At 39.3% G+C, this 16,690-nt stretch overlaps 1 protein-coding gene across 2 annotated transcripts in view; it reads left to right on the top strand.

Moving 5' to 3' along the window:
- LOC111872938 (myb-like protein X) overlaps nucleotides 1–16,390 on the top strand; it is a 26,043-nt gene extending 9,653 nt beyond the window's left edge. For both annotated transcript variants that reach the window (XM_023867238.2, XM_023867239.2), the window contains 4 exons: nucleotides 1,700–1,908; nucleotides 6,584–6,762; nucleotides 8,437–9,907; nucleotides 15,228–16,390. In XM_023867238.2, the coding sequence (XP_023723006.1) occupies nucleotides 1,700–1,908; nucleotides 6,584–6,762; nucleotides 8,437–9,907; nucleotides 15,228–15,476 (2,108 nt within the window). In that variant the 3' untranslated portion in view covers nucleotides 15,477–16,390. The remainder of the gene's footprint in view (nucleotides 1–1,699; nucleotides 1,909–6,583; nucleotides 6,763–8,436; nucleotides 9,908–15,227) is intronic.
- The last annotated feature ends 300 nt before the right edge of the window (nucleotides 16,391–16,690 follow it).

The raw sequence follows: 16,690 nt of genomic DNA, 5'->3' as shown, positions 1-16,690 counted from the left end.
CAATAATTGATCACAGTCCACACTTATGATCTCCAGTAGTTGCTTCTGTGTATGGAATTAACCTTGAGGGAAGAACATTGGATAAAATTTTGTGCATAGTTGATAATAATGATAGTCTTCAGATGGTTTATTGGTTGTAAGCTGTGGAGACCATTTAGCTGAGCAGATAATTAATTATGGGTGAACTGGAAGGTACTAAAGAGGAAGCAGTTGTAACCTGTTTCGGTGTCCTACCCCAGCATCCATCTGGAAGACCTAAGAAGAAAGAATGATGAACATTGCTGAAGATGGGCAGTGAACTGGCTGAGATTTGAATTTTATATTTCTCAGCACATTGCCACATGCACTGAACATCTCATTTCTCCATTTTCATTTCCAAGAAAGAATTGGTATCTAACTTACGTACATAGTGACAAATGAATTAGTTTTAGATATTTAGATATGTAAAATATTGCAGTACTGTTTTTATATTTATTGTAAGTACTTGCCAAAGGAATTGGGGCGTGAAGCTGACCACTCACATCCAGCTAGTGCTAAGGTCAAGAAAATATGGATCTATACGTCCACTCATGCATGCATCTTCATGGTGTAATGCGTAATTAGTTAAGCTCAGGGACAACTTTACCTTTATCTTATTTACCAAAGGAAACTAACTTCTGTTTGTTAAATTTAAAAGTTTATGTATTTATATAGTGAGGTGAATGGGAGATGAATATTGGTGCATAAATTATAAAGTTTCTCTGAACTCCATCTAAACTTTTTCTTTCCTGCTTGAATGCTTGTGACCCAAACATTTGAATTTATGGACACTTGATTCCTTTGTTGACTCATTTTCTCTTGAAGGTTGCTATCTTCTGGAATGTGATGCCATGTAGTCTGGTAGATAGCAGTGTTTCAAAAGACCCTGAAGATGGATCAGTATCTACTTCCTATATTCCAGACAACATGGGGGTCACATGCCAGAAGACAGTAATCTTCATAGTCACTTGAAGAAAGCAGTCTTCTGGGATTTTGCACCGTGTATATGTGGTGTTAACCGACGTTTCGGAGGAACGTATCGCCTCCATCTTCAGGGTAGAAGAAAAATATATAAGAGAGCTGCAAGCAAAGAGACCGTGAGAACCGGTAAAAGCAGTCTGCTTTCTTCATAGTCACCGCCGTGAAAGCCTCAAATCTTTCATAGTCACTTATTCATTCATTTGTCAGTAATCTGTCAGATGACAGGTCCACAGTCTCTTCCAAAACAGTTCCTCTACTTAATGCGATCTAGAGCTTTCTCCTTCAAATGAAAATATCCTCTTCTGTCCCCAAGGTCATCCAGCATCTTCTTACATCTTCCTCGTCTTCTGGTCACTTCTATCCGCCCCTCTCTCGCATACGTGGTATCTCTGTTTTTGGAAAGAGCCTGTCCAGGAAAAGTGATAATGTAGTTTTTCCATTTGCTTTCCACATCGCAGTACAACAGCCGTTCAAACCACTCTGGTCACGCCTGTTGCTATAGGAACTTGAACTTATATGAGAACTAAAATCTCACAGTCGTCGCTCTATCAATATTTTAAATTTTCTTGGCATGTTCTTCACTTCATTCATATTTCATATTATTTTTCATGTGATCTCCAGTTTATCAACTTGAACTTTTGTTATCCTGATCTTTATTTTGTTGACATTTTGCTGTTTATGGAATTTTATTGTTTAATAGAAAAGAAAATTACTACTACACCTCTCTTGGACTTTCTGAGACAGCGCAAAGCAGAGAGGCAGCGTTTGCGTGATGAGCGGAGGGAAGAACGAAGGAGGAAGGAACAAGAGCGAAAGAGGCTCAAGGATGCTGATAGAGACAGGCGTCGGGGAACCGGAAAGCCTGACACTGGTTCTTCTCGGGATATAACATCTGACTCGGTACTCAGGGTAATTATCTGCACTCGGTCTCTTATACTCAGATGCATGAAGGTTATTGTAATAGTGCTCCAGAACAATGCAATGTAGTGTATAGATGATATAGGTGAATTAGTTCACAGGGTAGGTACAAGGTACTGTTTTCTTTGGTGTGTGTCTGTCTTTTGTTGTTTCATTCATAATAAAAGGTAGCCTTATAATATCATGTCTGTTAGTTCATGTTTTTGTCCACCACTGGCACACTTTATTAGGATCATTTTTATGCAGAATGTAAAAGAACATGACTTCTGTATCTAGCTTTTAATTTGATGTGATAAGTAATGGACCATTCCAGTCAGGAATATTAAATTTGATATGAAGATAGATACAAAACATATTTTGAAAATGTATATAAAATATTTCCTTGTGTGTGTATTTTGAAGCTTAGGTACATAGCAGCAGTGTAAAACTTTGAGGTTGTATGTGACAAATTTATGATAAAGAGAATATATACTAGCAGAAGTTTTGCAGAAAAATAGAACATTATATTCTGTAAATACTCTATTAATGTGTAGTTTTAAGAATTCAAAAGGTAGTAGATATCACAAGTTCTTCCAAAACATCTTGTAATTAACATGGTCATAAAAGATTGTGTGTGTGTGTGTGTGTGTGGGGGGCGGGGATTGAGGTACCATATATACTGTGACATGACGGCAGAAAGCTGGAATAAGGGGGCCAAAGCCAGATGTCTGTTGTTGGGCAATGGATTGGAAATCACGTTCCTGTTACCACATGTAGCAGCAAAGTAGTCGTTACCAGGTAACAAGTGCTAAACACAAGATTCCTGTGACAACCAACAGGAAAGCAGAGGAACTGTTCAATATGGTGTCTTCTGTGTGGGCCATGAGGCATTTCTTAAAGGCAGTGGATTTGAAAAATTCAAAGAAAGTAGAAAAACCAAAGGAGGAGTAGAGAGATTCATCAGACAGATGTCATTCAAGGCAGTTGTAGAATGAGAAGCTGAATGAAGAGAAGTGTCGGTGGTCAAGATTGATTGTGAATTGTAATAATTGATTCTAACTGTAAAGAAGTGCCAGTAAACCCAATCATCAAATCCAGAACCTATAATTGCTAGTCACGCTAACCCCTAATATGTACATTTTGGTGCCAGATGTGGGATTATGTCTGTAAATTCATGATATTTTGGTGTCAGAATTGGTCAGATTTAATCGATTGGAACAAGTTATTGGATTTAAGATTGCAACAAGTAGTTATATCACCATGGAAATGGATATGGCCAACATGGAACTCCTGCAAGCCATTGAAGAAATGCTGGCAGAAATGAAATCCATGCGAGAAAACGTAAAAGCAGACAACAACCGAGAAGAAAGGAAGGCAGAAATGGAAGTCCACTAATAAGAATTGAGGGCCATCATGAAGTCCATCAAGAGGAGATGATGGCCATATTCATAGCTGATCGAGGAGAGGTGAAGGCCTATCCAGAAAAGTTGGAGGCCAGTCCATAAGAAAGAGTTTTGAGGTGGAGCATGAAAAGTTCCCTGAGGAGCACATGGCAGTGGAAACTGGAAGAACACCAAAGAAGAGGCATAGGGGCCGAAATCTGGCTGCAAAGTGCTGCCAGAAGCCAGAGGAATGGACTCAGGTAAATTGTAGATCCTGGAGGAAATCAGTCACTGCTGGCATGAAGATGACCCACTGTGGAAAAGTGGCACAGCACAAGGGAAATATCAGGAAAAATTGGACCAGGAATAAGGTGGTACGAGGAACATTTAAAGAACAGACGCTTTGGAGGAGACAACAGGCGCAACAGGAATGTAACAAAAGAATGAGGAACCGAGACCTAAAGGAACTATGACTAGAAAGCATAGGAAATGTTAATGAGACTTTCAGGAAGACCAGGGGACTGGAAATTGTTAAGCGAATTTCCATATCTTCTGTTGGGTTGCAAAAGATCAAGGATTGGACCTCGTTGAGGGGGTCTGCCCCCTCCGAAACAGAAGATGAACCTACTAGCAATGTTACTGAGGAGGAGCTGGAATTGTGGGAGCACCATTCTGGATAGTTTGGCCTACCACAATTGGAACAAAAGAGGACAGAAAAAGGTTGATGTTTGTACACCTGGACTGACTGGAACCTCATAAAGGAGTTGCTTAGGACAAGCAATCTTAAGGACAGAGCGGTGGTGGCGGTAGGAGAGTGGTCACCACTGGAAAGACCAAGCCACAAGAAGACATCACAAGCAGAAACCTTGCTAAAGGAGGAATAGTGATACACTGTTAGGCTAGTCAGGATGAACCGCCTTAAGGAGGGAGCAGTGTGACATGATGGCTGAAAGCCATAATAGTGGAGCCAGAGCCTGATGTCCATTGTTGAGCAATGGATCAGAAATCACATTCCTGTTACAACGTATAGCAGCGAACTAGTCGTTACCAGGTAACAAGTGCTGAACACAAGATTCCTATGACAACCAACAGGACAACAGAGGAACTGTTCAGCGTGGTGTCTTCTATGTGGGCTGTGAGGCATTTATTAAAGGCAGTGGAAACTGTCAAAGATCATCATCCTACTTCAGTACAGTGCTTATCAACATATTGCAATATTGGCTGCAGTGGTCTGGGAAATCATGAACTGCCTTCCTTGCAGCACTGACTTAGCTCCCAGTGATCTTAATTTTTTGGATCAATGAAGGTGTGCCTAGGAGGACAGAATTTTCAAACTTATGATAAAATTAAACACAGTATCCTGAACTGTCTACGCAGTCAGAATAAAACCTTGTATGCTGCTGATGCCAGTAACTTGCCAGAACAATTTTAAAAATGAGTCAGTATAAAGGGAGAATATTATGAGAGGGAGTGAGAGTTTGGAAATTATGGTGCATATATTCTTTTTGTGAAAAAATAAATTCCAAGTGAACCTCAAGCCACCATATTATTTTCACACATTTTTAAATGCAGCTCCGGTCTAGAAACCGAAATTAACAGCTGTGGGGATTCGTTGCACTGACCACGCAACACCTTCTATCCATTAAAATTGGCACTAACTCTGCCGACAAGCGACAGTCTCTCAGTCGGTATAGTTCGCTTGCGGACTAAAACCACGGAGTTTGTTTGTTTTGTTTGCTTTTTTTCAGAAGAGAGGAAAGACAAAGGCATGCAGAAGATTCTGAATTGAATGAAGCTACAATTAATATGTTGTTGGACATTATCCATCATCTTGTCTATTCTTAAAAAGACTGCCCTGTTTCTTTTAAAAAACACAGCATTTCAGGGACTGGATTTGGCCCCCGTCCTCAGGTACAACCTACTCAGTTGGGTCCAATAGACAGGGCTAGCCCCTATCTCTGGACCTAGGGACAGAAACAGGACAGTATTTTTAAGAATAGACAAGATGATGGATAATGTCCAACAACATATTAATTGTAACAATTTACCATAGTTACATACTTTTAGATCTTATTTGAATGAAGCTAGTTCTGAACTCAGATCTTTGGGAAAGAAATAGTACCTTATGTGAAGTCCACTGTGTCTCCATTTTATATTATTTAGACATAGTGATTCGTTCACTTGTTGATAAATAATTTTAACTCTCTTCTCTTTCTCCATCTTTTAAATAGTCTCACTTTATCTCATTAACCCTTTTCACCGAATGAAGTGCAGATAGTGGGTGTCTTGTCATTGTCCATAGTCTTCAAGTGAGTTGACCATTTTTCTCTTTGATCTTCTGTTCTTCCATTTAGTGAACAGACACATAACTCGTGTATATTTTTGTGTTTAATTGTGTCTAACCTAATTTATCCATTTACACTTCACAACTTTTAGATTTCCAGAAGGCTAGTTGTACCTTTGTTTGGAGTTACCTCTGCACTGGCCCCTGCTGCCTCAAGGGGGAAGTCATATGAATACAGTGTATTTAGGATAAATAGCTTCTCTTTGTATAAGACCATTGTGCATTATAAAGAATAGCCATCTTGAGATGACACATTTTATATACAGGTAAAATGCAGCATATTTAGACATAAATTGTTGATACAGGTTCTTGCCCTCATTGGCGAGGTGTGTGATCACTGGTAAGAACTCATTGGCCAGTGGTGCATGAAATCCACATTAATACTGAAGGCAGTAAGAAAAATGTTTCTTTACCTAAACCTAGCAAAAAAAAAAAAAAAGGAAAGGTATCCCTGTAACAGGCTGTGGAGGCCCAGAGGGTTGTGAGATGTTGAGGTGTCTACATTTTCTAGACAGTCGGCTCATAGATGGCAGTAAGCTTATCAGCCTTACGCACCGGCTGCCCTTTACCCCCAAGAACATTCCAAGAATATTCCTGGTACTCATTTCTGTTAGAGGGTGAGTCAACCCCAGGGCCATAGTGTGGCTGGAAGGATTAGGTAAATTGAAAAAAAATCAGTGACCTCATTGGGATATGATCCCGTGACCTTCCAGCTTGTAGCATAGTGCCTTAACCAACTACACTACCGCATGCCCCACCTAAACCTAGCGTAAGTGGTAATTCTCTCTGTGGGGTCAATTCACGGGCAGTTGTGCTAGGAAACTTTGAGGCATCCTACACCCCACCTCATGCAAACCATATGAAGAAACTCATTTCATAGACACAAAGAAGCAGCTGGATATTCTCTGCTTAACAGTAGAAATTACTTTTGCCTCTGTGTCTTGTATTCTGTACATGGTAGGTCTTACGTAACCCTGAGCATGAGAAAGAGGTGAAGGATGACAATAACAGAGGGGGAGGAATGAAGGAAAGCAGAGATAAATCACAGCAGCTAGGGACCAAGAAGAGGGAAGATGACCGGCAGCGTAACAACAGAGATAAGGAACGTGAACGGAAAGAAAAACAGTTTCAAGAGAGTAGGTGAGTAGCACAGCACTAAAAAACTAGGGTTACATCTATATAAAATAATTTTACCAAAAGTTTTGTGTGGTTGAGAATCCTCACTGCCTCTGAAAGATGAATGTAAATTTCAGGTACATGAAAACAATGCTGAGAAAAAAGAAATTATTTATTATGGTTGAAGTAAGTAGGCACTTCAGGATAGTACATATTAAGGAACTTAACGATTTATACAGGTTATCTGGTATTTTAAGTGTAGTGAAGTCTGTGAGGCTGCAATGGGCTTGACTGTTGGCTTTTATGGGGGAAATAAGACGTGTATTGTTTACAGAATTTTTGAGGGGATACCTGTTGGAAAGTGATGATTTAGAGCATTGGAAAGGAGGTGGAAGAATAATATCAGAACGAATCTTATGGATGTAATTGTTAGGATCCAAATTGGATTGTACTGGCTCAGAGCATGGTCCATATGTGGCATTTTATGATATGTTAATAAACCTTCAGGTTCTAGAATATCATTGAATCTCTTCACCACTGAATGATAATAGTACCTTATGTAACAATTGTAACACCACAAGGTCCTGAATCATTAATGATATGTCATATTTCTATTTAATCACAGTTGTGTATTTGATTTTATTGTAAGCTTATTTTATTGGCAGGTATAAGCTGATGCAAAAATGCCACAGTTTTTTAAGTAACATAATTTTAATACAGATCTGATATAATGTAATTTTACCTCAATTTAGAATGTATGATATTTTAAATTAAGTACAAAGTACAAGAATAAAGCTATCCCTGTAATGGGTTGTGGAGGCCTACAGGGTTTTGAGACATCGAGGCTCCTACATTTTGTAGACAATCAGCTCACAGATGCCAGTGAGGTTGTCAGCCTTACATACCAGCTGCTCTTTATCCCCAGGAAGATACCTGGTACTCATTTCTATTAAAGGCTGAGTCAACCCCAGGGCCATTAGTGCACCTGCAAAGATTATGTTAATTAAGAAATCCAGTGACCTCATTGGAAATTGAACCTGCAACCTTCTCGCTTGGTGCATAGTGCCTCAAACATATTGTTATTAGGACTAATGTTTATCATTATTTGGAACAGTTATTATCTCATTGTCAGATGTTACTTATGATTTTGGTGTCAATTTGTTTTTGGTTACTGCAGTTCCACTGTAACACCAATGCACTGAAGTGACTTGTTGTTTTTGCTACATTGCACTCAGCTCTCTTGCAGCACTGCCTACTCCACATCTATTTCTTCCCACACATCCATGTTGTGCTGCCTCTTTAAGTGGAATATTTAGTTTGGTTCAAAAAATACAGTCTATCTGTTAATGTTATATGAGTAGTAGCACAGACAGTTAGATGCAGACAACTTTGGAGGTTTCAGTTCAGTCCCAGGTCAGTTCTTTTGGGTTTGTGGTGACAGTGAAGCCGAGGTTCTTCTTTCACTCTAGTTTTCTCCTGAAAGTTGCCATTTTCTCAATACTCTGTGGTCATATGTTACACCTTTGACTGATGTGTTGGGTATAGTAAAAATAATCAAATTAAAGTTTGGGCTTCTCAGCATTTTGCCAAACTGAGAATAAAGAAATTTAATTATATGAATACTAATTCCCATAACATGTTTTATAATTTGCTATATATAATGTGTTTCATGTTTTCTCCCCCAAATTTATTTTTCAGGCAAAGGGAGAATAAAGGACAGAATAGTGTCAAGAGCTACCGAGATGATCGGCAAAAACAGATGGAAATAAGAGCACAGCGGAAACTACCTGATGATCAGCGTAGGAAAACAAGTTTTGAACGTGTGCAGGGACACGTAAAAATAACTGACTCTCACCAGAGCCATGAACCAGAGAAGGGACAAGGCCCTTCCAAGATGTCTGATACCAGACGAAGCCAAGAATTCGACCGTGGTCCAACCAAATTATCTGACATCCGTCGAAGTCAAGAATTTGAGCGTAACCTGGGATCCTCCAAGACTAGTGACTTACATAAAAGTCAAGAGTATGATCGTCAGACACATTCCAGTAGAGATATAGAACACAGGAAGCATTATCAATCTAGTGACCAACGAAAAGTACCAAATGAAAGGTTTCAGAGCCATGCCAAGGATAGTGAAAAACAAAACAAAGAAAGTGAACACAGAAAAAGCTACAGGGACTCAGATTTCAAAAGAAACCAAGGTTACAGTAAAGATATAGACCAGAAGAGAAATTCCTATAACATAAGAACAACTCGATGTTATAATGAAACTGAATCCAAGAAAACCTCTTCAGATCACAGGATTCATTTTAAAGAAGGTAATCCAAAGAGTATCAAAGAGTCAGTGGGGGAAAATATGAAAGGAGAAAAGGAGGATGAGTCTAAGAAATGGGAACAAATGGGTGCAAAGCCAAAAAAGGTAATTTCACTGGATGCAACAAATAAACCAGAATCAAAGGTAGATAAAATGAAAGAACAGTCATTGAAGCCTGAGAATCCAGTAAAGAAAGAGCAAAATGTAGGGAATTCTTTAGAATCTGATGTCCAAGAGGATGATCGAGAAAATAATATTGTTGAAGAGAAACAAGAATCTGGAGAAGGAGGGATGAAAAATGATTCAGAGAAACAACCAAAACAAAAGAACTCTTCAGAATCAGAAAGCCCCGAGCTCAGTTATCAGTCTGTCACTGAAAATGTGAGTAAGGACAAGCAGGATTCTTTGAAGTCGGAAAAGCAAGACTTGGCAGAACCTGAAGATATGCACAAGACTGAAGTCCAAGTTGAGCCTAAAGAAAATGTAAAACCATGTACTGAGCACAAATATGGAGCAAAGCTATGCAGGCGGAGGGGTTCCCTTGATTCTAGTGATCATGAAAGTGAGATTCAAGGACGCAAAGGCATGAGCAGAAGTGCCACAGGTAGCGACTGGAGTATGGACTCAAAACTGAAACGCAACCACTCTCTGGACCTAGAAGGGAATCACTGGGTCATGGATGCAATGCAAGGTGAAGGCATATTGAAAAGTTCTACAGTATCAGAGAAAAGTACAAGAGAGGTGAGAAAAGGTGGAAACAGTGATGAGAAGGAGAGATCCACAGATGCTTCTAATAATGGGACTGATGGAGAACACAAGAGGGACCCAAGAGTCGAAAGGAGAATTCGAAATAAGGTAATTCAGATAATGTGGTTAACATTTCTCTGGTAACTTGAACTACAGTATTCATTTAAGATATCCAGAGCTATATTTCAGCCTAGCAGTAAACATCACTACAGAATCAATAGACATCATTGCTTGAATTGTAAAGTTCATGCCAAATAACTTTGCCAAAATACAAGAGATATAACATGAACCACTGGTGATGTAATGCCACTGCCACTTTTTTCATACTCAGCCACCAAGTTACATAATTTCTGTGTTGTCAGTATGTTTTGAACATCAGTGCTGACTGGAATACCAACAAGGTACAGATTCAAAATAACATCATGAGAAATTGTAATGTAATAACTGTGTGATATCTTGCAGTTATATCCCAAATATTTCTATTTTCCTGTTATGAAGAATGCTTTAACAGCTGGTAGCTTAAAACACATACTGTATCTTCTTTTTGCGCAGTTATTTCAACTGGCACATGCATATATTCTTGCATTAATATGTACTAGACTAGACAAAATGGTTGTGCAAGAGGAATGCCATTTTTATGAGACTGATTTGCCCATATGTTTTTTAGCCTTTTTGATGACATGGCACTCAACCTAAATGTTTAAAAGTTTCCTTCCCACCTTGCATGTAGGTTAATATATGTACTCAGAGGTTTTGTATTTATTTGAACATAAGATCTCCTTCACGGTAGGAAATTTAAAGAACTGTTTATTACTTGTCCAGATAATTCCTACATTACACAGATATTTGTTTTCTTCATAATGGATCATTTTAGGTATATTGTGAATGATTTCCTGCAAAATATTTTGGCTAGTAATTATTTGTTCTCAGTGCCAAATACTTATTACTTAATATGGCACAGTTTTGGGTCTTCTATGGTCAGTTTCCTAAGTAAAAGTAAAACTGAAAAAAGTAAAAGCTATCCCTGTAACAGGCCGTGAAGGCCCATAGGGTTGTGAGACATTCAGGGTCCCACATTCTCTAGATGATTGGCTCAAAGATGGCAGTAAGGTTGTCAGCCTTATGTGCTAGCCGCGCTTTACTCCCCAGGAAAATTATATAATTAATTCGTGGTACTCATTTCTGTTAGAGGCTGAGTTGACCCCCAGGGCCATAGCGCATCTGGAAGGATTAGGTCAATTGAAAAAATCCAATGATCTCATTGGGACTTGGACTCGCAACTTTCCAATTTCTAGCATAGTGCCTCAACCAACTACGCTACTGCATTCCTAAGTACCACATGAAAATTTCATTACAAGATTTCAATACAAAAGTGGGGAGAGAAGATAGTTATCAGCTGTTATATAGCTCTCACATTAAGTAGTGTTACAGATGTGAAGCCATGATTGGATGATCAGAGGAGTAAGGATGCTAACCTATTGGGAATGACCTTGTGGTTACTGAAAAGGTGTGTTAAAAAATATTTGGGTCTCCTGGTGATCTGGAAGGGGTGAAAAATGTTTCAGCAACCTTATGTTTAGTACAAGAGGTAATTTAAGATTTTTCTTTTTCTTGTGCAGATAGGAAGGAATATAATTAGAATGATCAAGTCAAGGAGGATGAGATGGGCAGGTCATATAGCATGAATGGGGGAGATGAGGAATGTGTATAGGATATTGGTGGGAAAGTCAGAAGGAAAGAGACCACAGGGAAGACCAAGGCATAGGTGGGTGGACAATATTAGAAGGATCTTAGAGAGATAGGATGGGATGGTATGGATTGGATAGATCTGGCTCAGGATAGGGACCAGTGGAGGGCTCTTGTGAACACGGTAATGACCTTCGGGTTCCATAAAATGCTGGGAAATTCTTGAGTAGCTGCAGAATTTGTGGCTCCTCCAGAAGGGCTCAGCTCCATAAGTAAGTAAGTAAGTAAGTAAGTAAGTTGTGCAGATAGGAAAAGGAATTCAGTGGTTACTGGATGAAGGTGGTTGACTATTTGGTTTGGAGGGGAAGAGGTGAAATCAGTCTTTGCTTCATCTGTATCAGTCTTCATGGATTAAATTTATGAGGATGTTTTATTTTGATTTCAGGACCCTGATGCAGCAATTAGTTACTTTTATTATTTAAAATTTTGTTTTTTGCTGCAACTTTTGTTTACAGCCTTCATCCATCAACCATCAGCCACTCGTGAGACAAAAAATGCAAATAGATAATACCAGTACAAGGTCACCGCCCTTTACCCCCAGGAAGATTTACTTTCTTTTCACTATAAACTTAGAGTCTGATAGAGAAGTAGAAAGAAACTTTAGTATATAATACAATATTGGAGGCTGCAGTGTTGGTATTACTGATTGGAGTGATCTATACTGTCCACTGTTGACACGGCCCCAGGTGGCATGATCTGCGTACCATGTTTTAGAAAGATTGGTTCTGACATTCAGGTAATATTAATTGACAATTTGGGAGGTTATAATGTTGGTACTACTAATGACAGCAATATCTTAAGTACCCTGTTGATACAGCCTCAGGTGGCATGATATACATATCAGTTCTCATTGTGATCAGTTGAAGCATTTGAGTAATATTAGGGATATTATGAGGGACAGTCAAATGAAAATGGATCAGAAACCAAAACATATTAAAGAACATTTCTTACCTCAAAAGTAATCTCCAAAACTGTTAATACATTTACCTCACTGGGAGATAAGACGGTCAGTCCTATCCTTGAAAAAGTTTGTGGGCTGTCTACGGAACCACATCTTTACCCAGCCACACACGTCTTCGTCCGATGCAAACCGATGTCCACGAATGTCTCTCTTCAGGTCTCCAAAAATGTGAAAATCACATGGGGACAGATCTGGGCTGTAGGGGAGATGTTGAAGCACTTCCCAACCAAATCTCTGTAGCGTATTCCTCACAGAGTTGGCAATGTGGGGGCGCGCATTATCGTGAAGAAGGATAATGCCATTGGATAGCATTCCAGGGCGTTTTGACTTTATGGCATGTCTCAGTTTCTGCAAAGTGTCTTCATAGCGCTGTGCACTGATTGTGGCCCCATGCTCGAGAAATTCGACAAGCAGAGGGCCCTTGCAGTCAAAAAAGAACGTCATCATCACTTAACTGGAACTCGTGTATACGGCTTTGGATTTCTTCGGTGGGGGAGAATTAATGGGTTTCCACTGTTGGCTCTGCTGTTTGCTCTCGGGTTCAAAATGGTGACACCAGTTTCATCCCCAGTGGCAGTACAGGACAGAAAAGCATACTCTTCCTCATGGTATCGTTGCAAGTGACCCAGTGATTCAGCCATTCTCTGAGGCTTCTTTTCCTCCCTGAGTAGATGTGGAACCACTACGCGCAGATTTTGCGGTACAGCAGGTGTTTTGTCACAATGGCATGTACAGAACCGTGACTTATTCCCATCAAAAGACTAATTTCTTCCACAGTGATTCGTTGGTTTGCCTGGATATGATCATCCAACGCAGCAATAACATCAGGAGTGATGACATGATGAGTCTGTTCTGAGCGAGCATCATCTTGCAGCGACACACGTCCCTCTCGGAATCTCTTATGCCATGCCAGCACACGCGAACGTGACATGCTGTGTTCGCCTTAAACAACAGACATGCGACGATGAATTTCTTGTCCTCCTACTCCTTCAGCAGTCAATAAACACACTACACTTTGCTGTTCTTCTTTACCTGCCTCCATTACTAATGTTGGACAACCACACATAGCGCTAAACTTACTTCCAGCACAATAAACAAATGACTGGTGTGCAAGGGCACGTTGTCACTGTGCTTTCCCGAGTCCCCACCAGATGTTCGTACTGTAAGCAAATTCCAGTGTTACCAACTTGCACACTGTGTGAGTTATGCATGGTAACCTGTTTTCATTTGACTGCCCCTTATACATCAACAGTTTGGTATTACTGATGGAAGGGATTTATGAAGTGTACTGTTGAAATAGGCTCAGGTGGCATGACATACATACCAAGTTCCATGGCAGTCAGTTCAGACATTTAAGTAACATTACAGTTATTAGTGCAACAGTTTGAAAGGCTCTAATGTTAGTATTACCAATCGAAGTGAATTGTGGAGTCTGCAGTTGAGATGGCTTCATGTGACATGATATACATACCAAGTTTCATGAAGATTGGTTCAGACATTCAAAAATTAATAAGGTGGGATACACATACAGACAGAAAGGTGATTTCATAAGACTCCTTTTATTCTTTCAAAATAAGGAAAGTAGGCTAAAAATTGACAGTTCTCCACTTGGTCCAGAAATTGTTCCCTCTTTTATGGAACCTGAAGATCCATTACTGTGTTCACTAGAGCATGCCACTAGACCCTATCCTGAGGCAATCCGATTGAGTCCCCATCCAATTTAATTAAGTTTAATTTTAATAGAGGGAGGTTATGTGTAAGCCTGCAGCAAGTCATTCAACCCATCTGGTAGGAGACATGCCCACTCACTTAAGGCTTTTTAAGGAGAATGTTACACTTTGCACCAATTTCATCCAGTTTCTCTTCACTGAGCATTGATTAAGTTCTTTCATCTTCTTTCTTTCTTTCTTCCTTCCTTTCTTTTGCTCCCCCCTAGTATTGACCACTCTGTTTAAATGTATTTACAATTGTATGGATAGTTTTGTGGGGGATGGAGTTTGTGCTGAAAAATGTGTATTTCCCACTTGGAAATTTTACATGAGCACTTGTCTTAGTGTGCAACTCTGATGTCCCATTTCAGTACAAGAAGTAACATGAATCATTGAACGTTTAATATAGTAGCAATGGGTTAGAATTGGTCAAGACATAAGCTGTCTTCATGGTAGCTATTCAAAGATTTATTGGTGTAACATTTAAGAGAAATTGTAACTTATATAGGCTATTAGCTAGTTTACTGTGGCACAAGTACAAATGTTCATAATGTAAGTCGTGCAGGTTGGCATGAGTCTTGCAAGTTGGTGTGAGTTGTATAATTTGGCAAGGATTATGTGAGTAGTGTGTGTCCCTCCTGCCAGGTGACCAAACGATTTATGGCACAATGTCAGATAATCTCTATGTATTCTTCCCTCTGAACCTAAATCTTCCAAATGATCTCTCTTCATATGCATGTTTTTATCATACCCATGCATGCTGCTTCCCCCATCCATCTCATTATTCTTAATATGATCACCCTAATTATATTTCATGAACAGTATTACTTATGAAGCTCCCTGTTATGTAATATTTAACACCATTCTCTTACTTCACGTCTCTTAGGTCATAACATTCTCAGCACTTTGTCAAATACGCTCAGTCCATGTGCTTCCCATCAAGATAGAAAACAGTATCTTTTAATATAGTCTGTGGAATCATATAGTAAATATTGTTGTGTAATATTTATAGGATCGTCCAAGCATAGAGATATATCGACCCGGCATGGGTCGATTTAGCCTTCAGCGAAAGGAACGTGAAAGGGGTTCAGGTTCTGCACCAGGGACAGCAGGCAGCAGTATGGAACAGGAATCTCCTTCATCCAGTCCCTCACCCACCCCAACAAACACTACTCGAACAGCAGCATCTACTAAAATTTCCAAAGTTGGAAATGAATTACGTTCCATGACTTTCAAACGCAGCGTAAGTCGTGAGAAATAAAATCTGGAGTCAGAGAAGCAATCCAACTGCCAGATTCGTTTATCAGCTCTTCAGCCAGTAAAAGCAAGAAAACTACATGGAAGAGTAAAAAAATTCGTGAAATTCAGGCACAATTTTTAGTAAATAGGATACGCAGAAACAGTCATACACAGTGGATATTTTAAAGAGCATTGTCTCAATAAACCACATTGAGGCCTACAAGAGCTTCCACTGCTAATTTTCCTAGTTTGAAAAAGAATGTTAATGTTCACCTGTTGCTGAAACTGAGATATTGCAACTTGCTCCACATATAGCATGCAGTGCACTGCAGTGCACTCAACCCCCCCCCCCCNTTTAAGCGGCAGACAGTTGTCTTGATGTGCCTAAATTGTGGGGACTTCTTGATCCTTCCTGGTATAATGCTTGTTACTGTATCTTGGTTCCAATTCACTATTATGAATGTAAGAAATGGGCTATTAAATCCCTTTTGTGAAGCAGTGTATGTACAACAATTTTAGAACTTCAGGTGTTGACTGTACTTAACGTTTACAACTGTTTCTTTTACATGTAGATTCTTAGGACATTCATTTTGTATTAATTTGAAATTTACAATATCTTGATATTTGCGGAAGAGAAAACAAACATTCTGTGATTAACGTGTGAACTGAAGAAGCTGAGAAATGTTAATGTATGTCTTGTCATCAAGTTAATGGCATTTATATTACTTTATTTCATTTCATCTGTATATGCCTTTACAAAATGCTGCTTAGGCATACAGTCTCCTTGATTTACACAAGCGAAAGTAAGGACACAGATTAAGGACAAAGAAATCATTCTTGCTATAAAACTGTGTTTGATATGATACTGAATTGTGTGTTGTATAAAATATGAATTATATGTCAATTTTAATTTTTTTAATAAAAGGTATTCAGAAATTTGATAAATTCAAAATCCTTCATCCTTACTAGTCAGTATGGAAAACTTGGTACTTCATGCTGTTTGTTTGCAGGTGTGAGAAGGGAGGGTTTACTCCACACTGCACGGAAGTTGCAAAGGAATTGGTCCACTGATGGTCTTCTATAGTTGTAGAGTCCATACAAGTAGAGAATTTCCTGATGTGCCAAATAACAGTGCCTGTGTACCATGGCGTTACAAACTGGCAAATCCTTTAATATTTGAATATTTGTCAGTGGGTTTGGACGTGGTGCACAGCGTGAGATAAGAATGTTCTCCAT

Source organism: Cryptotermes secundus, unplaced genomic scaffold, assembly GCF_002891405.2.
Source record: "Cryptotermes secundus unplaced genomic scaffold, Csec_1.0 scaffold407, whole genome shotgun sequence".
Lineage (NCBI taxonomy): Eukaryota > Metazoa > Arthropoda > Insecta > Blattodea > Kalotermitidae > Cryptotermes > Cryptotermes secundus.
Note: the sequence above shows the minus strand (reverse complement) of the source record. Positions and strands in the feature narration are given on the sequence as shown.